Raw genomic sequence first — 21,359 nt, 5'->3', positions numbered from 1 at the left:
AGTTCACCGAAAGTTAGGTCGGGAGGGGGCTTGTGGCCGTGGAGACAGACCGTACGTACATCCTGTGGATTCATTACACGATTAATAGCGCGACGGTCTTGCCTTTTCAACATAGCGAGCGAAACGATCGCACAGCACCTTAAGCTACCTGCATGTGCATTCTTTCTATCGTTGCCCTGGTTCCGTTATTGGCGCTTGGCTTGTAGCAGTGCCATGTCAACTGACAGGGAAAGTCGCCGAGCCATCTCCCGTATAGGATCAGATAACGAGGGCCAGTAAGTTGCGACTCCAGCTATCTAATTTGTTACCTAGATCAATAGAATCCCTCCCGTAACATGTTCTGTTCAGGCACTCCTGCTGCTCTCAGGCCGTCTATGGCCACATCGCCAAAGGCCCCTGGGCCACATATCAAGACATCTCTGCCACTGGCCACCTGAGGCCAATAGTCCTGCCCAATACGTCCCTTGTGCAACACAATCTGTATGCTCCTCTGGTCTATCCCTTCCGTGTCGATCATCTCCTGATGAGTAAATAGATCGATCCGAATGCGAACGCTTGAGGCTGCATTGCGGAGAGAAGACTGAATTAAGCGGAGCATCAGATCTGGCTCTCGGGTGGACAGCGCAAGTACAACATCGCCGTTGGCTTTGGCCCTGCGATCGGATAATGCACTGAACATGGAGAGGAAAGGCGTGATGCCAATGCCGCCGGCCACCCAGAGCATGTTGACATCGTCCGGCCCAAGGAAGAAGTCGCCCGTGACTCCAACCACCTCTGCAACGACATCTTCAGTGATTGCGATTGGCCGTTCGTATTTGTTCAAGGAGTGCCTCTCCAAGACATCAAACAATGCTCCTGTAACAGCCCCTCCCTTCATCCTGCGCATCGTCATATCGAACCACGTCACGTCTTCATCTTCGTGAGAACTGGAAACTGTCCATGTCCGTACTCGGTCGTCGTTGACCGATCCTGGCGCAGAGTTGGCCATGTGCTGGTATGCTGGTGGTCCTATCCAGTCCATGAAGTCGAGAGCCACAGCTTGTCCGGGCCGGATCTTGATTGGATCTACTCCCGGCTTGGTATCGACGCTGAATCTGAACACCGCGAGATCGTGTGAAAGTTGTGTTGCACTGGTCAACTTTGCCTTGTGCGATCCAATAGCATTCGCCTGCCCCTCCGGCTCTTCTACCAAGTATTTGACCTTGGGACTGTAGGGACTGCGTTCGACTTCGGAGCTGAATTGTTGTCGGACGGGAAGAGCATCGCGAACAAAGATAAAGCCTGTTGTCTTCATCACAGTGACGCTTGCGTGCTTCACCATGACTGCAAGTGCATCTGGGCCGACGAGGTGCTCCGCAGTCCCGGTAAGATAGAGCACGTCGCCGGTAGTGAAAGACACAATGGTGAGTGCCACTTGTTTGCTTTTCTCGACGTTCCCGAGGCTCGACATGAATCTGTTTCCGGAGTAGTCAGGCAGCACGACGGTGCGACCATCGGACGGGCTCACGCGAGTGAATCCAGGCAATCCACCACGCGCGTTCATGCCGGTATGCGAAGGGAACTTGTCAGCCGTTGCTGGATCGGACCTGTACACAGACCCGATGAAGACTGTATCAGCTTCGGTGATGAAATCAATGACTTCTTGTGGCAGTCGTTCAACTTGTGCCATGTGTCGCTTCTCGTAGGCAATGGTTGGTTTGGTCTTTGCATGCCCAACCAGCTTACGGACATTGATGTACTTTGGGCAGTTTCTAATTACCATCATATGTTAGTCACAGTTGAACGGATAGTTGAGAAAGGTTGAGCAATTGAGGGTATTGATACATACCCGGTTGTCTGATTGACTTTCAACTTGAGCCGAAAGTCCAACTCCGTCTTGCGCTTCACATCTTCCATATAGCCAGCAAACTTATTGCGCCTTCGAGTCGGAAACTCGATTCCAATTCCGGCAGTCAAGTATCTCTCAGGGCTCGTCGGATTCTGGCCATTCCTATCAACCCACTGATTGAGAGTATCCAGCAGCGGTTCTCCAGGCCAGAGTCTAGCATTCACAATGAGAGTCTTGAGGTCGGGACCCTCGACAAATTCAATTTCTCCGTCAGCACCAGCAACGATGGAAGCCCACGGTCGCCCTTCGTCATCGAGAGTTGTAATGGGGATGAACGGCAGGTTTGATGTGTGGAAGATGCGATGCTGTTCGCGCATGGCATTCTCGATGTACCGCCATGATGTTGCCATGGCATCGGCATACCCCAGCTTCGTCTGCATGGCGATTTCACCGGGATGCCATCCTTGCAAGCCAGAGACTGCTGCGGCCATGATTGTGGTGTTTCCGTGATAATTCACGGTACAGAGATCGTTTTCTCCTTGTTCACAGAACTTAGTCAAAGTTGAGACTGCTTCGGATCAAGAAGAGTTTCTTGCCCCTGATAAAGTCTTCATATATCCAAACTACACATACAATTCGTCATATCAAGCTTCACAGGCTACACACCCACTGCTGGTTGGCATCGCAACATGACGTCTTTTCTATGCTTATAGAGCAATCGAATGCGGCATAAGCGCCGTCCAAACAGGCGGAATCCTTCACGGCAAGCCACATAGTCTATATAATCGGGCGACCGTCCTGCATCGAGCTGAGCTAAATAGGCAAGATTCCTCATTCTCCCCCGCATAACAGTCACCAATCTGCCGCCGCATTCGCCGCTTATCCTTGCCGCTCTCGCCCGAAATGGGTTGACTGCCAAGTCAAGTACACTTGTGCTCTGAGACGAACGGTGGCTTTCGCCGCTTGGGAAGGCCGAATGCCGAAATCTATTGAAGCTCGCTATTTACCAGAGAGTTGATACCTCACTTCAGTTTCGCTATTTCGACCGGTAAATCTTCCCTTTTCAACCAAGGAATGGATTGTGTCCAGAGATGCCAACACTCCCCCTTTTATTAGTGCTTTCGTCGATTAGAGATGTGCCCAGTAAGCCAGGCAAATTTTGCCGTAACCTTCCAGCGTTGTGCTTAACATTTGCGTACCATCATCTGCCGACGAGATTGGAGTGAAGCGTCTGGTTGTCCTCAACAGACCAAACGATGCCTTTCACTATCATACTCCATTTGTGGCGAGTGTCACTGCGTACGAATGCATGGAAATATTAACGTAATAACAAGTCAAGGCAGCGAACCCGAGCGAAACGTAGATGACACTCGCGTAAGGCGTAAAGATATTGACCTGCGTCTTGAGAGAATTCTTGACAGAAGTGTATACCGGTCAACAGTCCAAAGAATGGTTGCTCACAGTCGGGTGAACATGCCGAGTATACCGCCAGCCAGTGACCGTAGATGAGAGGGCAATGACTGCATGACATACATCTACCACAGATATCGTTGGCTATAGGCTCAGTATGTAGGTTGGATATGACCACTTACATTGGTGCTGTTGCCGCCTACGCTAGCTACAGTTGGTGACTTGACGATGCTCAAGTTGTGAGAGGGCTTAGAGTTGGAGGTAGTTCATCATAGACTTGAATGTCCTTGAAGAAGAGCTGGAACGTAGATTGTACGAAGCCACGAGTCACAAGACACCACATAAAGGAGGCAACTTCTCTTCACGAACTTTTTTATAGCGTCGACTGACATTTTTATGTCTGTCTTCCAAATCCTCAGCACCATACAAGGATACGGGTTGAATCTAGCAGTGAGATGGTTGCAGAGGCTAATGGTTGTGAGATACGGTGTTCGGTCTTCCCGCACCGGACGCTTTGCCCTCAAAGAGTAATGTTGCCCGGCCTTGCCATTGTCATTGATCCCTCAAAGAAGTTATTGAGGCTCATACCAACAGTTAGCTCTCACCTCGGTTGAGGCCATATGTGCTAACAAGAAAACGGCACACAGAGAATCTTCCGTGCCTGACGCCTAAATCTCATTCCGGGGCCCGGTCGATCCGCCTTCATCTCGCATCGCCCACTCAAGACACCGTCAACGAAAGCCAACGCACGCTCGGCCATCCCACCCTTTTCCCATATCGTCAATAACTTTTTTGCTGGTTGTTTAGCCAGTTCATGATTTATCAGCGTTGATGCTTTCTAATCCTATTCCACTACCATTCAATGCTCACAAATATTGGAAGAAAATATCTCCGCGGCAGTAAGACGCAAACTATTTCCTTACAGTAATATTGTGTACGCTATGCTCAGATCAAACCGTTTCCGTACTGACAATTCAAAAGTGCGGGTAACAGATCGGTTAGAAAGTACCCTTTATTGCTCTGTACTATACGTAGATCAAGTGAAATGTATCGTTGGAAAGGGGCGCAACGTTCTTCTCACAGTAAGCAGACGGCTCGTCTGGAGCCAGGCACAGCCTCAGTCCCTAGAAGGCATAATCACAGCCATCGAGCTCTCACCATTGGTTGGAAGAACTACATGCCGTTTGAAACAAGCCTTGCAGCATCGAAACGTGGATTTAAGTCCTGCTGGAAACATATCCGTAGATCTCGTGCGGTTCAGCAATAATGAACAATCTACAACATGTGGCGGGTATGCAGTCGCAGGGTGTCTCACGACTTTCCATGGAGTTCATTTATGTTTGTTGAACATCGAGACATAAGAGACGACAACTGTTACACCTGAACGATATATCGCGTTAGTTTATCTATCGTCTATCTTGAGCAATGTCCAGAATCGCGTTCGATAAGTCATTGATCATGATCCTTCAATTCGCTTATGGGTTAATGCGAATCTCCTGAGTCCAAGCGCCCTTATCCTGGCTATACAGCTCCCAAGCCTTGTTCGCAACGTTCTTGTTGTTCAGGTTAGGGTTCTCATCGGCAACCCCTCCAGCAACGGACAACAAGCAAATATGGATGCCCAAGGGGCCAAACTTTTGTCGAAGGGACAGAGTCAGATTCTTCTGAGAGGCCTTGGTGAGAGACAGAGAAAAGAGGTCCTCCCAGGGCGTCTCGGGAAGATGAGAGTTGGTCACCATAAGAGTCGGCTTAGTGGAGGGATCCTCCTTGGCCAAGGCAGCCAATTGAGGAATCGCCCACTTGGCGGTGTTGTGGAGAGCAATGGTGGAGATTTTAAAGTCCGTGAGGATGCTCTCGTCATCAACCTCCAACAGAGGAGTCACGGCAATGATGGCCGCGTTGAACAAGACAAACTCGGGGGTGCCGAGATCTTTGGTGATTTGCTCAAGAGTGTTTGCAAGTCTTTTGCTGTCGGTGATGTCGGTGGGATAGGCCTTGACTTCGACCTGCCCTGGGGCTGCAGCAGTCACGAAAGCTGCATCTTTCTCCAGCTGGGCAGGCTTTCTAGCCACGAGGGCGACCTTGTTAAATCGGTTGGAAGCGAAGATGGCGGCTGTGTGCGAACCAATGCCTGGGCCAGAGCCGATGATGACAACGGAGTTGTTTGATCGAAAAGACATCGTGATGGGTCTGAAGTGTGTTGTATAAGTGATGAATATGCTCAAATAGACTGTTGTGAAATTGCTGGCTATGCAGTGTCTATGATCAACTGAATGCTGATGCTGATTGTTCTTGGAGACAAGTCCAACAAGGAGGCCAGACCCAGGCATCCTGACTTTATAGACGTTCGCTAGGCACCTTGTGCAACACCAAAACCTCCATCATCGCCAACTCTTTCCTCATCAGAGGGTGTCTTCACATGCTCTCGATAATTACTCAGCCAATAGCTGAATAATGAGACAGGCAACATGACCTCTTTGAGGCATAGTTCGCAGCATCTCCGCGGACGCCAGTATGCAGCCTCCCACACTCGTACCGTAAACGGCAAACGCTGGATTTTGCCGGCATTGCCTACTCGACGCCATTCAATCTCTTACTGGTCGGTCGAATTTGGCCGAATAGCAGCTTGACAACTGGCACAATGTTCGGCTACCTCGCCAAACTATTGGTCGACATATATATTGGCCAACCGTTCTAGCAAGAGGTTGCCTTCTACAAATCTATACTCGTGTATACTTGCAAGCACTTTGTAGGAGAGTCGTTGCAGGTTTGAGACTCATGTCCTTTGCAGATTACAAACTCAATTTATGAACTTGTTGACGTATATGTATATCAACTAGCTGTTGTAAAATCACTTTTCTCATCTTGGTTGGATTACATTCGTCCCTGACCAGTTACGCGATCAATCATGACGGCACGGTTTCAACAAAGGAAAACAAGAAGAGTGCGGTAAGAGAGCAAGCGGCCTGTCGGTCATATCACCTGGTGTTCAAGCATATCAAGGTTAAGCATCGTGTGTACATCAAAGGTGACCCTTGGAGCATAAATACTACTGTCTCCTCATATATATGTATTGTTCATATATTGATCCCGCTAGCCCTGGCTTAACACCGCCAAACGAATAGAAAAGGAAACGAAAACGACTCAAACAACAGTAGGCACATTTTCCCACCCAAGTTCCTTCAAATGGAACCGAGCCTGCTCTCGACAAGCAGACGAAAGGCCAAACGACTCAACGACTTCAAGGCTGAATGCCAGTTGTACGCAAGTCCCAACATTCACCTGCAGCTCCCCTCCCTCTTTGGCCAACTCGGCTATTCGGAACAACAGGGACGTATAGAGAAACTGCTCAGCCACGAGGACCTCCTCAAACGCCTTTGCGTTTTCTCTGAAAGCAACATAGTCGATGATGAGCTTGGCAGAGTAAAACAACGACTCGGGCATTGATGTGCAAAAGTCTCCTCCGCCATCGATCCAAGTGCTGCACCCGTTGCAATCATCTTCTTCACTCTCATCGGAGCTTTGGCTCATATGCCGTCTACTTTCTTGCGCAGAAAGAATACTTTGTATATACCGCTCCCTGTAAACGCTCAACTGAGCCGAAAGACATTCAACGGAGATGTTAGAGCCTGGGATAAATGCAGTCCCATCGGACGCTTTGTCGCTGAAAAGATACGGGGCTAGAAGAAGGATATCGATGAGCCTGTCTATGTCGCTTTTACCAGAGGTGGCAAAAGGGATGGTACGCCATTCTTCAGACGCAAAGACTGATGCTTTCTTGTTTCGAAAGGAAACATAGGCCTAAGAACACCATATTAGCTTATCATGTGCAAACTGTTCTAGGGTGATTGATGATCAAGTTTACCTCGAGGAACCTCAGGGAACGGAAGAGAAGATGCATAGCACCAGTTTGACAGCTCTTCGGGCCTCGTAACACCAGCAAGCTCATAACCCCTTGCATATGCTTGAGCCAGCTAGCAGTCGATGATGGATTGATGAGCTCAAAATACAGCAACATCATTGAGGTGAATATTTCTTGATCATCAGGCACATAGCGCGAAGAGGGAAGGCTCAGGAAAGGAGCTATCCTGGCTCTTTGGGCTCGTAAGGCGGCAACGTAGCAACGCTCAGCAGCATGTTGAGCCGCAGGATTTCCCGCCGTTCTGCTATGAAAAGCCGTGGCCACGGCTCGTATTGAGCTCTTGAGTGGTACATCGCCGGTGACCAGAAGCTCGTGCAGGTGATTCATCCATGACTGATGAGGCTCGGATCCGGCGCTAGGTTTGGCAAACGAATTGATGAAGCTGGAAAGGAATAGCTGATCGAAGGCCGGAGCAACAGACGGCTGATATGCGTTTGGGGGCGCTGCAGAAGCCCTGCTTGCACACTGAACATGTCTCGCCAGCGGCGCAGCAGCTACCAGAACCTCTTGATAGGCAGTTGAATCCCGAACCCTCGCCTTTTCCGCCTTTGGACCGCGTTCTGTTGCTACGGCATGGACAAAGATTGAGCCCGTCTGTGGACCCGGACAGGGCCGTCGCATCCGTTGGCACTGGGAGCATTGCGGCAGCTTCTCGTCACACTTGAAATAGCATCAACCTGTTAGCCATTGAGTTGCGGCATGACATTGTGAGATGGTTCCACCTTGACTTTGCGTTGCAGGCAGCGGGCACAGCCTTTACTCCGGCTGACTGAACGAACCATTGCGAGACTGCTTAAGAATCTCTATGGTTTGTAATCGGCGAGAGATTCAAGACTGGTGGGGGATAGAGCTCTGATGGCGACAGAGAACTGATGTGATCCGAAAGTAGAAGTTATTGCGAGATGGAGTTGGCAACATCAACTCGGTGAGTGAGTGAGAGGAAACCGGGATTAAAGACGGGAACGAGAGACGTTGGAAGAAGTAGTGCTTACATAAGAACGGCAGGATTCGATTAAACGAGGAGCTGTTGTATGTGAACGCAGATTAAGTGAGTTCATGCTTATGGTGGCGTACATTTATGATAAGCTATGTGATTTTTGAAGGTCTCATCTCTCTTTGCTGTGCCGGAAGAGCACATCTTCTTGATGGCTGCAAGTCTCGGACCGGACAGCGGCTACGGCGTCGTGTGGAGGCGGCCGGAGACGAAGGATCAAGACGATGGCTGGGATACATTGTTCGGTTATGAGTTACTACAACATGCTTGAAAATTGTTATACAACACTCTGAGCCGAAAATACCAGTCTTTTAATCTTTCTTTTCTCTCTCTATACAGAAGGTGACTTTTCATGTCCCAAGCAGGGACTCACCATCTGTCATATCCCGTCGATCAGTAGTCTCATTCTCTACGCGATCATCTCTAGACATGGATCTAATATGTAGGTGATTCACGTATCGAGCCAGAGAAACTCACCAGTCTCGAACCTCGAATCAAGAAACATCTTATTATGGAAACAAACCAGAAGAGTCAAAAGTTGAGTAAGTGTTTCCATCGAATCTGAATCCGGGCCTGGAATGCCGCAACCTCGGCCACACTCACCCAACAGCTACAGAGAGACGATTCAACGCCATCTGCGACACCGTCTCAGAGCCTAAAACGACAGGGCTATGTCATAACGCTCAGATTTGGTCGAAACGGCCCTCTTCATTAGAAATCCAGATCAAGTCGAATTATCAAGCAACTTCCTATAGCGATCATAACTGAGGCATTTTGCACTATCTCCTACGATTGTGCAGTCTCAATCTCCGAAACAACATCGAATACTCTGTTTGCGTGGTGTCTGTATCGCGATCGTTGTTTGAAACCGTTGTGAGGATTACCAATACCGGATATGCGCTCTGGATGAGCCTTGGATATATAGCAGTGTCGCGGTTCCGCCAAAGCAAGGTAGCAGAGCATTTCCCTTTGAGGCAAATTTCTCCGTTTCATCATCTATTCATCAAGTCAAACCACACACGGCTCAGGCTCATCGTCTCACTGTCCACCCCGCAGCAGCTTGTCGGATACACTCTATTACACCTGACTGACAAAGTCATTGTCTTGTCTCCATCATCTCAAAAGCTCACAACTGACAATTTTTGAATCAACAAAATGAAGGCTCTCGTCCTCACGCCTGCTACCAGAGACGTCTCCGTCCGGGAACTCCCCGTTCCCGAGCCCAGCAACGGCGAGGTCCTCATCCGCGTCCACGCCGTGGCCCTCAATCCCGTAGACGCCAACTATGTGGCGCACCCCCTCGCCGAACAGGAGCAGCGAGTCATCGGAACGGACTTCGCCGGCGTCGTCACTGCTGTCGGGCCTGATCTCGGTTCCTCGTCTGATCTCCGTGCCAAAGTTGGTGCGCGTGTTGCTGGATTTCACCAGGGCGGTAAGTCATTCTTCATGCAAATATTGTTATTTGGTAGTAGATGCAACATGCTGACTGCTGTTTTTACCAAGCCTGTTCGACAAACGATCGCCCTGGAGCCTTTGCAGAGTACATCACAGCTCCGTATGACCTTCTGTGGGCGGTCCCAGACGGCATGACGCTCGAGGCCGCTTCCACAGTCAGCATGTGTGGCCTGACAGCTGCGCAAGGAGTCTTTACTCGTCTTGGCTTTCCCTGCCCTTTTGATGACCAAACTGCCCCTTCGGTAGACAGCAGCACAAGCGATGTAATCAATGTGCTCATCTATAGCGCATCGAGCTCTCTCGGCTTATACGCCGCCCAGACGGTGCAACTTGCAGCCCGCTCTTTCGGCTGCAAGATCCGCCTCATCGGCACCGCGAGCCCGTCCAAGCACGAGTTCCTCCGACAGGAGCCGTACAGATATGACGTACTGATTGATTATCACGATCCCAATTGGGTGGAAAAGGTGAAGGAAGCCACAGAGGGCAAGGGAATTGATCGGGCTGTGGATTGCATATCCGAAGGAGAGACTGTGTACAAGGTCCACGACACCTTGAATGAGAACGGGAAGCTGGCTGTGTTCCGAGGGCCCAAGGGCGGGCAATATGACCCGACACGCTTGCGCATCAAGCCCATCTACGGCTCCGTGTGGGAAGGCCTCGGGCATGAAATTGGGTACAACGGTAAGTCGACAAGACACACGAGCCACGACATCTTAAGCATCAGGCCGCTGACGCGTATTGAAAGGAATTACTATTCCCGCCAACCCCGAGGCACGTGTGTTTGCCACAAAGTTCTTCAACTTCCTGAGCACAGCCGCTACAGACGGCAAAGTGAAGCTTGAACCGAACCCCGTACGTCTTATGCCAGGAGGGCTGGAAAGAATCGTGCCGGATGGGTTTGCCCTCCTGGGCAGCGGCATGTTGTTGGAGCGATCGACGAGCCGAAGTGAAGACTATATGCGACCGATTAGCGGAGAGAAGTTGGTGTATAGAATTGTGGACGAAGGCAAATGAGCAGCGAGAGTGTCATAGGAGGCTGTTCGAGGACATGCTGGAGGTGCCAAGATGGTGTTCTCTGTTTTAAGCTTATTCGCAGCTGTGGTCCGATGAGGAATGCCGGTGACATTCGGTTTGTGAGACGTCAACTGGTCATAGCATGGCAAAGGCAAAGACCGGCCCCAAGCGAGGTATGGCTACCAAGCCAAGGGGATAGTATTCGAGGGACTGGCTTGTCAAATTTGGGAATACTAGTACCGTATACCAAGAAACACAGTCACATTGAGTCTATCGTGCAATCCCACCTGCCTCAGTGACATTAAGCCGCCAATGTTTAGAAACGCCGAGAATGAATGGAAGAACCACTCAAGATCCACGCATGCGATATGTCAGGCATGGCATCTCCCTTCCGCCGTTTGAATCATCCTCTGATATGGTATGTACATGTATGCAGGAACTGGGGACGTACTGCATACAGGCTTCGAGGTACTGTTGCTTTGTGATTGCTGGCGATGCCCATATTGGTAGTTGCTGTCGGTTTTGGTGGGGTGCAGGATCGATCATCCAGGGGGGGAGGTCTACCAACTAAGGGACGGAACGGCACAGTTCAGGCATCTCGGAGGACAAACCCATGGCACGTAAGGAGTGCATGATGCGAGACGGGCAGGCAACCGATACTATCTCGTCTAGTTGCTACGAAAGCCAAGCCTTTCTAACGAGATAGATGCGTTAGCTGCCTTGATACGTTGCATGCCCTCCCTAGTAGCCCAATGAAGTTTATGCGCCTAGCCCAGGTCCATGAGTCGTGAATCGTTCGCACTTAGACAGTAGCAGCAGCAGCAGCAGCAGTAACTCACAAGAACACCACTGACAACCACGAAAATCTTAAGATCGCCATCCCTTCGTTGTGACGCCTCATCGCAGCTCACCTGAGCAACCACCCTCGTATCATCTCTCTCACGTTACTCTCTACCAAACTCTCCCGTTTACCAAGCATACCATCAACCTCTTAGGACCAACAAGCTTCCCCAAGAGGTGCGAGTGAGGCTTTAGCGCCTGACCACCCGGAGCATTAATCACCTGCCCGATTGGGCGGCCTGTCGGCACATCTTTCGGTCAAAATGGATATTATACGCATCCCACGCGAACCTGCTTGGAGCAGGAGGACAAACCTGGGGTATGAGCAGCCCGTTTCGTCGAATGAGGTCCAAGCAACGGCAAACGCATGGCTCTGCCCCTTTCGATAGTGCTGCAACGTCGGCCAAGGTATATAGGAGGCGATGCGTCTCTCCCCAGACTCACTTTGGATCTTCCCCCGGATTTTGCACTGCTCCCAACTCGTTCTCGAACAGTCAAGCCTTCGACAATCCTTCAACTCTAACCAACAAACTCACCTCAAACAACCCCCCTCCTTCTCCAACCACCATGAAGACCGCCGCCTTCATCGCCGTCGTCCTCTCCGGCCTCGCCCTCGCCGCGCCCACCGTCCAGCACGCCGGCGAGGAGTGGAAGGACCTGACTCACCTCAAGTACGCCAACTCGAAGCCCATTGCTCTCGCCGACTCCAAGGCGGAGAAGCGCGCCGCCGCGGCCGTCCCCGTCAAGGACAACCGCAACCTGCACTACTCCAACGACATGCCCATCGCCAAGAAGCCCTCTTCCGCATAGAGCTTCGTCCGAAATCGTGAGGGGGGTTCTTCCTTCTTGTATATAAAACGACATTTTTTACGGTATGCCACATCGTTTCCTTCGAGCTATCGCTTTGTGTTTTGTTGGACTTGACTAACATGGACTGAATAGATGACACCACATTGTATCTAAAGCTTGCGTGTCGGGCTGTTGATACCGATTCGTCGCTGTCGGTTGTACATATTGGTGACGGCGACGATGAATCCGATGCGTTGAGATGTGGATGTATATATGACTCGCAATGTATATATGAAATGCATGATTTGCTCTGCCGACGCTTACATTACTGCCTCACTTTTCTGAACCCTGTGACTTGCTGTGATTGTGTAAGATTGATGAACGAGACAATGCAGTAGGCCTGCCTAAGAACGCTCCCTCTCGTGCCTCTTAGCATGGCCGCTGGTTGGAATTGTAGGGCCGGGCTGCATTACAGATTCGAAAGGTGATCCGATGGTGGTTCGACCGAGGCGGCAGCGCGGATACTGGGGGCATTGTTTGTTTCATGAGGCCGTTAATGCCTCACAACTCGTTTGTTTCGACGGTCGTTGAGATGACTTGCAATGACTACGGGATCGCCGGTCAACAACATTTTCTTCTACGGCCACAAAGATGTGCTGTCTCCCATGCCGGCGATACCACGTGAAGCATACCAGAAGGCAAAAGCACGTTACTTGACAGCAGCGTCTTTGCACACACAATAATTAGGCAAAGGCATACGAAGTCCGCAGGAGAGTCGACTAGGGCTCATCCATTCTAATATTATTGAAACCATGCTGTTCCGCAACGCTGTGATAAAGCTATATACACTTGACAGCCATGGGGGTTGCCTAAATACAGATACATATACATCAATCCATAACTCGCTGAATTCCATCCATCCATCAATCATCACAGCGGACATCGTTGCCATGTCAAGAACAAAGCAACAGGAGGCGTCAGCTCATCAGAACCTCGTCAAACCACTCTCTCCCAGATACCACCTCTCCGATGCCCTAGTTGCCTAGATTTAATTGTTAGGGTCAACGGCGCACACTCCCGAAATGCAAGCCAAGTCATCAGAGCAATCATTATTGCTGCCGCAAGAAGCTCCCGCACAATGTCCTTCCCACGAGCAGCTGGTAGGAGGAGGAGGAGGAGGGGATGTTGACCCACCACTGCCACACTTGCCGCTGTTGCAAGTCAAATCATCAGAGCAGTCGTCGTCGCTGCCGCAAGAGGCTCCAGCGCAGTGGCCCTCCCATGAGCAGCTGGTAGGGGGAGGCGGAAAAGGGTTGCTGCCTCCAGAGCTGCCGATACGTGCAACCAGCTTGTCACCAAGAGCGCCTAGAGACGACTCAAAGGCCGAGAAGGACGAGGCAGCCCAGTTGGCTCCGTTGGCGCCAGGGACGGCATCCTGGCCGGTGAATGCAATATACAGCACGTCGTTGGCGTCGTGAGCGGCGTTGCCGTTGACGGCGTTTCCGTAACAGGCGCGGCCGAGAGAGTCAGAGACCTCGCCGACCAGAGGAGGGCCGTCGTCGCCGTTGGTGTCGCCCCAGACGCCGTAGAACTGTATAAGCATGTCAGTTGTAACTCATCTCTGATGACATTATATGGTAGTTTAAAGTACTCACCATCTGGTTGCCGCAGACAACAGCGACAATGGACAGAGGTTCAACGCCCACCGACTGCGGATCAAAGTTGACGTAGCCGCTCTTGCTGCCCTCGTTGCCCAGGACGACAAACGAGTGCACGTAGGCATTGAGATCCTTGATGCCCTTCTTGTAGCTGGCGACGGTGTCCTTGAAGCTTGTCTCGCTCTGCGTGTCCTGCGAGCTGTCGCAGCTGCCGTCACCAGTGCCCAGAGCGCCATCGCAGTCAATGTCCATGTTAACCAGGTTGCCGTTGGTGCCCTGGAGGTACATGATGCGGTAGTCGTTCAGGTGGTCACCGCAGTAGGAGAAGTCTGAGTCGATCAGTTTCGGTAACTTGAACACTTCGATCAATCACGTACTCTTGGAGTCACCCTCTTGGCTGAAGAAGCCGCCCTTGAGAATGTTTTTGCATTGGCCCTGGGCCCGGATAAAGTTGTACAGGCTCTGCACGTTCGACGGAATCTGGCGAGCCAGAGCGGGCGAGGCCGCAAGGGCAGCAAGCAACAGGGCGTCGAAGCTGCGCATCGTGACTGTGGGTTTACTGCTGGCGGCTGAGGAGCTCGAGGTGATGGTGAGCTTTCTCTTGGCTTGAACAAGGGAGGCACAGACGCTTTATATAAACATCGATGTCTATGGAGGCATCACCTACTCGTACAAGTAAGCACATGGATCACCTCGTGGGAAGTTGTTCTAGAGCCGCCATACTCCGATGATCCGTACCTTGTATACGAGGTCTCCCCATGCAAGCAGGCAGTCTCCATTCAAGTGAATGCCCCGGCCCACGACCAGATTTTTCCGTCCCCCATACAACCAAACTCCTGGTAGTTCCGCATGTTAGCAAACGCCTCCTTCCTCAACCCCTGCGCTAAAAACAATCCAGAATCATCGGCTTTCGTTCCAGCATGTTTTCTATGTACCAAGTAATACCAAACGGTGGTGCTGCTACTCTGGTTCGTTGTCTTCTGTTTAGCCACCCCCCTGTGAGCTCATGCTAGTTGTAACGTTAATAAGAGGCTTACACGTCCATCGATCCAGCTGCCTCTTTTGTCAACCCGGGGCGCAACCTACTACTGCACGACGCCTAACTCCTCGAGTACTTCGTATTGTCCTGCGTGGAAAGATTTTGCTCAAGGGCCAAGCAGTGTAATTGATTTGTATTCCGTACATGCATGCGGCCACATCGTATGAGATCATCAGCTTGTGGGTTAGCCGTAGAGGCGTAATATCGGTAGGCAGACAAACACAATCCTATCAACGACAACACATGGATGCAAAGCCCCTAACCAGCACTACTAAGGCAACTAAAGAGACACGATTGTCGAGCGTCATCAAGGGGAAGTAGTAGGAATTCCGTCTTCACCCTGATCCACTGCGCACGCCCTAACTCAAAACACTTCACGGCAGTTGCCCTGCCATCCGGAGAAGAACGCGGGACACTAGATTCGCCAAAAGCTTGGCCAAGGCAGTCTTTCAACGTCGTCTCGAAGGAGTGACAACATGAGAGACTTTGTGCGTGGACTCCTGTACGTTTTTGCAGTTCACCATCCTTCCAAGATTTTGTCTGCCCTTTTTCGTCTCGACTCTATCCAATGTCTGACAGAACAGGCCTGATTCTTTGTAGATCTTGCAAACCCTTGAGACGCCCGATCAAAGCCAGCGGGCCCTCCGAAACCAACAACAGACCTGTCCTGTCATTTCCAGCGCCCCGTCTCAAAGACTCTTGTGGAGAAGCTGAAAGCTTGCAGGACATCCGTCCTTAGCTAGATGCAGTCTAGCAGGGGGTCGGCGATGTTTGCCAGGGAGAGCCTGGACCCGGGCTACACCGAATCACTTGTTCCTTCAGACCTCCCTTTCCTGCCCATTGTGCATCATTGGTGGAAAACGCCAAAGTAGAGTCAGAGATAGAGTGAGAAGTATTCAGAAGTCTTTAAGTTTCCATGTATTGGGCTGGGGACTGCGACGGTGCAAGGCTTCTGACATGCGGGCCGGTCACGGACTCAGCACAGTAGCCGGTAGGACGCCTGCACTATTTTGTAAGATTCTCTCTGCGGTTAGTTGTCATTGCAATGGCAATATTGCGGGTTCGCAGTATTATGGTCTATATAACTCTATTTACAACCATATATTTGCTGGACACTTCGCCTGCTACCCATCATTGGGTGTCATTTCTCACCTGTTCTTGGCTTAACATATTAGCCGTCGCTTCTTCCTGCAGCGACCTTTGTCTGAAATGGAATGCGTCGGCACTATTGCACGCTACATGTATCGAACTTCCGGACCTGGAAAGCGTCAATAGGATACGAGCTTTGAGGCAAAGAGGAGGATAAACAACAGCTCCATATTTTCTCTTGAGCAGATGTCCCCCAATATGGAGGGAAACATGCAAGCGTCACCTCACTGCATATTACAAGCCAATCCTAATCCCGTCTCTGGCTCACCCCTTCTTTCTATACAGGTTGGTAAAAGCACTACGCTGTAAGTCCACAATGCCCAAGAGGTCAATACACCTTTATTTAGTTCTGGACTGTATGCTTTATCCCCTTTCAGAGCAACGTTGACTACATAAGGGCGGACGGTAGCTTCATTTCCCCAGATTCTGCTAGTTCTAGCGGTTGCTTTCTCTAGGTCTCCATCCAGGACTGTTCTGATGCATGGGGATCAGTGAATTTGCGTTTCTACTATACATGCCTACATTTACCGTTGAAACAACGGTAACAGAGGAGCCCATCAGTCGTGTTGCATTCCCTATCCAGTCTTTCCTTTCAGTGATAGTCTTTGTTGGTGGATTCATCAGAAATATAGCTTTGGGGACTGGCAAATCCACCAATTACGCACATCCCGAAGGGGGCGTGAAGGAAGGCATCTAGAGCTGGATCGACCGCGAAGCCTGCGAAACAAGTAAAAGGCTTTCATGGCTGGGCGACTAGATTTGCCAAAGCATGCGCACATTCAAAGTTCACGAGCCCTGTTTGAGATGCAATGCCCTGGTCTTCAAGACTCAGAGAGATAACGGCCAATCCTCCGCCGTCGCACGATACTACCTCAGAGTTACTGGACGGCGCTCCTCCGAGATGCAGTGTCATCGCATTGTCTTGCAAATGATCATTCTGAAGAGAATGTTTAACTTACAGCCTGTAGTAGTCCCATGGGCAGTTATATGACTGCTACCTGTGTAGCGGCTTACATTTCGCTTTCACGGCTTGGCCTGAGCCAGCCAGTTGACTTGACAACCCAGGAAAGCAATGGCCATGTGTGACTCTTTATGGTCAATTAGAATGACTCCTGCAACATTATCACTTCAAGGCATTGCATTATCCTTCCTTATATTTGCCTGTTGTCATGATCCAGCAAGCTTCCTCCGATTCTTTCCAGCAACTTCTCTTCATTCAAGTCCAATCTCCAATCACAGAAACCAAGTATCTCTACTCCTGATCGTGCACAACAGCAATAGACTGGATATGCACCTCCGAAGTAATAGCAGTCTTTCCCTGGTTGTAGTTGCCACTCTTGAAGTAACAATTGGGAGTGCCCCAATTGAATGTATCAAGCGTAGTCTTGTTTCCGTTGATGGAGATGCTCAGAATCTCGTCGGAATACGACATAATGTAGGTAAAGTACGTGCCCATAGGCACAGTTCCAAGCTTGGTAATGGCCTGGTTACCGCTGGGGCCCTGTTTAACACCAACCGTGATGTCGCCCTTCTGGCTGTAGTACATCTCAGCAAGAGGCTTGCTGGCCGCCGCAGCAAAAACCTGGCCAATCGCCGTGCCATGAGAACCGTCGTCAGCCTGGATGACCTTCATGGCGACGGTGAGCGTGTTCGTTCCAGCAGGAGCCCAGTCCGTGTTCTGGCCAGTCGCAGGATTGACTTCGCGCAGCTCAGTGCGGCAGTGCTCGCTGCCAGAGGTGGTGGCACAGCCAGTGATGTCCGGGTTGCCGGGAGCCGTGAGGATGAGCTCGCCATTGGACTTGTCGGTGAAGAACGTGGGGCCGGTGTATCCATCGCAGCCTTGGAGGTCTTTGCTCTTGATGGTGTCGACCTTGCCGGCGCTGCCTGTGGGAAGCTGTAGGCTCCAGACGCTGAGGTCAAAATTACCACCCGGCGCACAGCTTGGGTCCAAGGCAAGGACAGCTGTGATGGGCAGAAGAGACAGGAGACCAATGATGGACTTGGGAGCCATTGTGGGTAGATGACAAGAAACTCGGGGCTGATACACCGTTTGTTCCGTAGGTTCAAAGTGTAATTTAAGTCTTGTGCTTGCTTGAGTCCGTTCGATCAAGCCTTTCAACTCCAATCGCCCACAGCTTGTTGTCTCCTCTTATATTAAATGTATATAGACATCGTCCGTGCTTCAGGTGGACAACCCGATGTTTCATAACACTGTCACTCCTACCTTACTCATCAAGTAGAATTGGCATCCTGCAGATCTACTGCACTTTTTATCCACCGATCGCCGTAATTCCTCGTCAAACCATGGCAATATCCCATATCTTGGCATCGAGTCGGAACGTCTTCTGATTCAGGTAACAAAACATCGCATGTCAGAGCCGTATACAACAATCGAGCAACACGGCATTTCCCTCAGCGTTTGCACTGGACCACGTGTCAAGAGGGGAAACCCTGTGAAAGCAGCGCCAAGTACAGTAGCTGAGTCCCCGGGCGGATAAGGAGAGACGGCTCGAGCATGCATGCACTCAATGTTGAGTTGCAGTCAAGCTTTGGCTCCCCCGCGATGTCACGGCAATGGGACGTTCTGCCAGGTCTGGCCAGGCAGCTTCCACCGGTGCCGCGACGGTTAAACTGCTCATTGGTGGGAATCTGAAGATCTTGGCCATCGAACGCTCTGCATCTCCGTTGCCAGATCTGTGCGAGAAGCTCTGCGTAGGGTTTCCAGTTGAGCAGTGCAATGACGCAGCTAGTCCGCCCAGCCCAACGATGTGTAACTCGATCTTGGACTGCCCCCTGTAGCAGATCGTTTTCATTTGACTAGCAATTTGTTCTCAGGTATAAAGAGGAGAGGGGGGGATGGCCCAGGCAGATGCCACATAGAAACCCTCGGGGAGTACTGTGCAGGTCATCCATCATTGTAGAGATGATAACCCAGTCTTCCTCTTGAGAATTTCGATATTTCTTCAATTGCCTTGAACCATGCTCTTCAAGCCCTCTATCATGCTGCACTCAAGGGGGAAAAAGTCATGAACCTCAGGTAGCTGATATTGACCTTAGGTCCATGATACCGCCTCGGTATGCTTCCGATTGAGCTCATCAGTTGTTCGCTGCAACTACACGATATAATTTGATGCAGGTCATCATTTGATAGCTCGCTAGCTACGTTGATGCAAGATGCTGTTGACGTGCCATTTTCAGTTGACCTTCTGAAACAGCTTCATCATTGTTGCAAATCATTGTTGAACATGAGAACACGCTCGAGGTGGATTGGGGTCTCAAAGGGGATGTGTAGACATTGTTTATACCATTTCCGCTGTTCCATAGGAAGGGGACCTGAAGGAGTTGGCTGCTCACGAATGGTCGTTACCCTGCATCAGCCATACGAGGCCATGGAATCACCATACCTTACCTATGTATTCAGATTTGATACGCGTACAACTCAGGCACAGCAAGTGAGACAATACAGCTAGTAGTTACCGCCCTTGGATCGCCATGAGATGCGTTTAGCGACAAGACGTTGAATGTCGCTAGCAATAAGCGAGATATGGCCGTCGCTATCCAAGCCTGTGCGTGCTCGAAACAAGGGGCAGCGTTGCCCTTGGTATGTCGCCACCTGGTACGTGCTCTGTGAGGGTATAACCGCTGATCCGGTAAACCGCCAATCTTACACAATGGAGGTGTTTTCTGGCGAGCTTCTGGAAGGTTTCTATCTTATCCGTACATATATCAATGTTCCTCGAGATTTGCCAGTGTCACGCTGGGGAGTTTTGGCTTGCTGGTGGATCGGCGGCATTCCGTCATTAGTCTGAGAAGATTAAAAGCGTGAAGATCCAGAGCAAAGATGGCGATGCTATATTACAGTATGCCCCAGACGGGAGGAGTAGCTGAAGATGGCAATGTCACTAAAAAAGGAGAGGTCCCTACAAGGAGCCTCTGCATCACGAGACAGACAATGTGTGAGCATGAGGCCGAGGACAAGGAATCCAAACAGTGCCATCTCCGTCGTCTCCAGCGAGCCTTAGCGCATGAACTTGATGACTAAGGGACGGCTTGATGTCTGTTGGGCTTCGCCAGCACTGAAGACGGCCCAACCCAAGTGACAAGTGATGAATGATGCAGGTGACTGATCTGATCAACCCAAGATGGCAGAGTTTCTTCAACAAAATCCAGATGCAAGCTCACCTGACACAGCGGTTCAAAAGTTTATATGTGAAGCGTTGAGGCACTGAGAAGTTTCACACACGTGCCAGTACTGCTGCATGACTAAGCCCAAACCTTGCCGCGAAGTTTGATTAAGGGCCGGCCTCATCAAAGCATGGAAGGTACGCAGGCCAGACCGTACCAAAGCCGACCTCCTCACACGGTATTATCAAGTACATACCTACATACCTTACATGTACTGTTTTCGTCCGCCTTGCAATCTATTACTACTAGATCCCAAGCGCAGAGAACAACAACAACATCAACAAGAAGAAGCCAGACGCTGGCGATGCGCTGGTGGCTCGGCGCTTATGCCAGCGAGCGGTCCATTTGAACCTTAATGGTGGCAGTGCGGGCTGGAGGGCGACTGATGAGTGGCTGGCCCCCTCGTTATTACGCGGACGGACTGTATGTATAGCCGCCAGGCTGAGCTGCTAACGTCGACTAGGAGCGTGAGATTCAGATTGGTTCCTGACTATGCGGTCCGTGGATGATGAGCGTTGCATTGCAGGTGAGTGAGTGGCTGTGTGATGAGTGATATTCGAGGCTGATTTGCGAGTTGCTGTTGGATCACGAAGACCTTTGGAAAACCCATGGTACCTTCAATGTTAGGTACTGTAGAGTCAATCCACTGCGTAGGTGTGTATCAACAGCAGTTTCATGCTTGCAAGACACTCACTTCCAGGTGTATCACCTGCGCCTGCATCTCCCTCGGCTGCGATCCAGTCCCCCGTTTGCTCTGCTGCTGGCACTGTGCGTCAAAGTACCGGCGTCGAGAAATTAAAATTCAAGGCCGCCAAAGCGAGCACCCGCGCTAGCCCCAGCCAGGCCTAGGCGCCCGCTGATTCGACGCTTCTGCAGAGCCGATTGCTATAAACAGCGTCAATCGTGTGCATTTTACCCACTTGTCGGGTCCCGCTGCTCTCATTTGCACCCACTGAGGTGACTTTTGCATCTGTCTCTGCCTCTCTGGTCTCTTGTCTCTCGTCTCTCTCTTCTCTTACGTCCTCGTTCATTCTTCCTGCTCCTCACCTCTGCCTCTCTCTCCGCCTCGATTCGAC

General features: G+C 50.8%; 8 protein-coding genes across 8 annotated transcripts; 3 read left to right on the top strand and 5 right to left on the bottom strand.

Moving 5' to 3' along the window:
• Positions 1–313: 313 nt before the first annotated feature.
• On the bottom strand, positions 314–2,319 carry TRIREDRAFT_110265 (uncharacterized protein; the record flags this gene model as incomplete). The annotated part of the gene is made up of 2 exons (XM_006967772.1): positions 314–1,751; positions 1,829–2,319. The coding sequence occupies 2 exons, from the start codon at positions 2,317–2,319 to the stop codon at positions 314–316; spliced, it is 1,929 nt and encodes a 642-aa protein (XP_006967834.1).
• A 2,394-nt stretch (positions 2,320–4,713) lies between these two features.
• On the bottom strand, positions 4,714–5,418 carry TRIREDRAFT_66751 (dehydrogenase; the record flags this gene model as incomplete). The annotated part of the gene is made up of 1 exon (XM_006967771.1): positions 4,714–5,418. One exon carries the CDS (start codon positions 5,416–5,418, stop codon positions 4,714–4,716), a length of 705 nt encoding a protein of 234 aa, XP_006967833.1.
• A 964-nt stretch (positions 5,419–6,382) lies between these two features.
• Positions 6,383–7,942, bottom strand: TRIREDRAFT_110263 (uncharacterized protein; the record flags this gene model as incomplete). The annotated part of the gene is made up of 3 exons (XM_006967770.1): positions 6,383–7,039; positions 7,104–7,820; positions 7,940–7,942. The coding sequence occupies 3 exons, from the start codon at positions 7,940–7,942 to the stop codon at positions 6,383–6,385; spliced, it is 1,377 nt and encodes a 458-aa protein (XP_006967832.1).
• Positions 7,943–9,309: 1,367 nt separating this feature from the next.
• Positions 9,310–10,623, top strand: TRIREDRAFT_110262 (uncharacterized protein; the record flags this gene model as incomplete). The annotated part of the gene is made up of 3 exons (XM_006967854.1): positions 9,310–9,586; positions 9,658–10,290; positions 10,355–10,623. The coding sequence occupies 3 exons, from the start codon at positions 9,310–9,312 to the stop codon at positions 10,621–10,623; spliced, it is 1,179 nt and encodes a 392-aa protein (XP_006967916.1).
• A 1,407-nt stretch (positions 10,624–12,030) lies between these two features.
• TRIREDRAFT_110261 (uncharacterized protein) lies at positions 12,031–12,273 on the top strand (the record flags this gene model as incomplete). The annotated part of the gene is made up of 1 exon (XM_006967853.1): positions 12,031–12,273. The coding sequence occupies one exon, from the start codon at positions 12,031–12,033 to the stop codon at positions 12,271–12,273; it is 243 nt and encodes an 80-aa protein (XP_006967915.1).
• Positions 12,274–13,579: 1,306 nt separating this feature from the next.
• On the bottom strand, positions 13,580–14,453 carry TRIREDRAFT_66789 (glycoside hydrolase family 75; the record flags this gene model as incomplete). Its single annotated transcript, XM_006967769.1, has 3 exons — positions 13,580–13,843; positions 13,908–14,239; positions 14,288–14,453. Coding segments are annotated over 3 exons (762 nt in total), but the record flags the coding sequence as incomplete, so codon positions are not given.
• Positions 14,454–17,350: 2,897 nt separating this feature from the next.
• Positions 17,351–18,109, bottom strand: TRIREDRAFT_110259 (polysaccharide lyase family 7; the record flags this gene model as incomplete). The annotated part of the gene is made up of 1 exon (XM_006967768.1): positions 17,351–18,109. The coding sequence occupies one exon, from the start codon at positions 18,107–18,109 to the stop codon at positions 17,351–17,353; it is 759 nt and encodes a 252-aa protein (XP_006967830.1).
• Positions 18,110–20,413: 2,304 nt separating this feature from the next.
• Positions 20,414–21,132, top strand: TRIREDRAFT_110258 (uncharacterized protein; the record flags this gene model as incomplete). Its single annotated transcript, XM_006967852.1, has 3 exons — positions 20,414–20,420; positions 20,546–20,706; positions 20,938–21,132. The coding sequence occupies 3 exons, from the start codon at positions 20,414–20,416 to the stop codon at positions 21,130–21,132; spliced, it is 363 nt and encodes a 120-aa protein (XP_006967914.1).
• Between the last annotated feature and the right edge of the window lie 227 nt (positions 21,133–21,359).

Source organism: Trichoderma reesei (assembly GCF_000167675.1).
Source record: "Trichoderma reesei QM6a unplaced genomic scaffold TRIREscaffold_19, whole genome shotgun sequence".
Classification (NCBI taxonomy): Eukaryota; Fungi; Ascomycota; class Sordariomycetes; order Hypocreales; family Hypocreaceae; genus Trichoderma; species Trichoderma reesei.
This window is presented reverse-complemented; position numbering and strand designations above follow the sequence as displayed.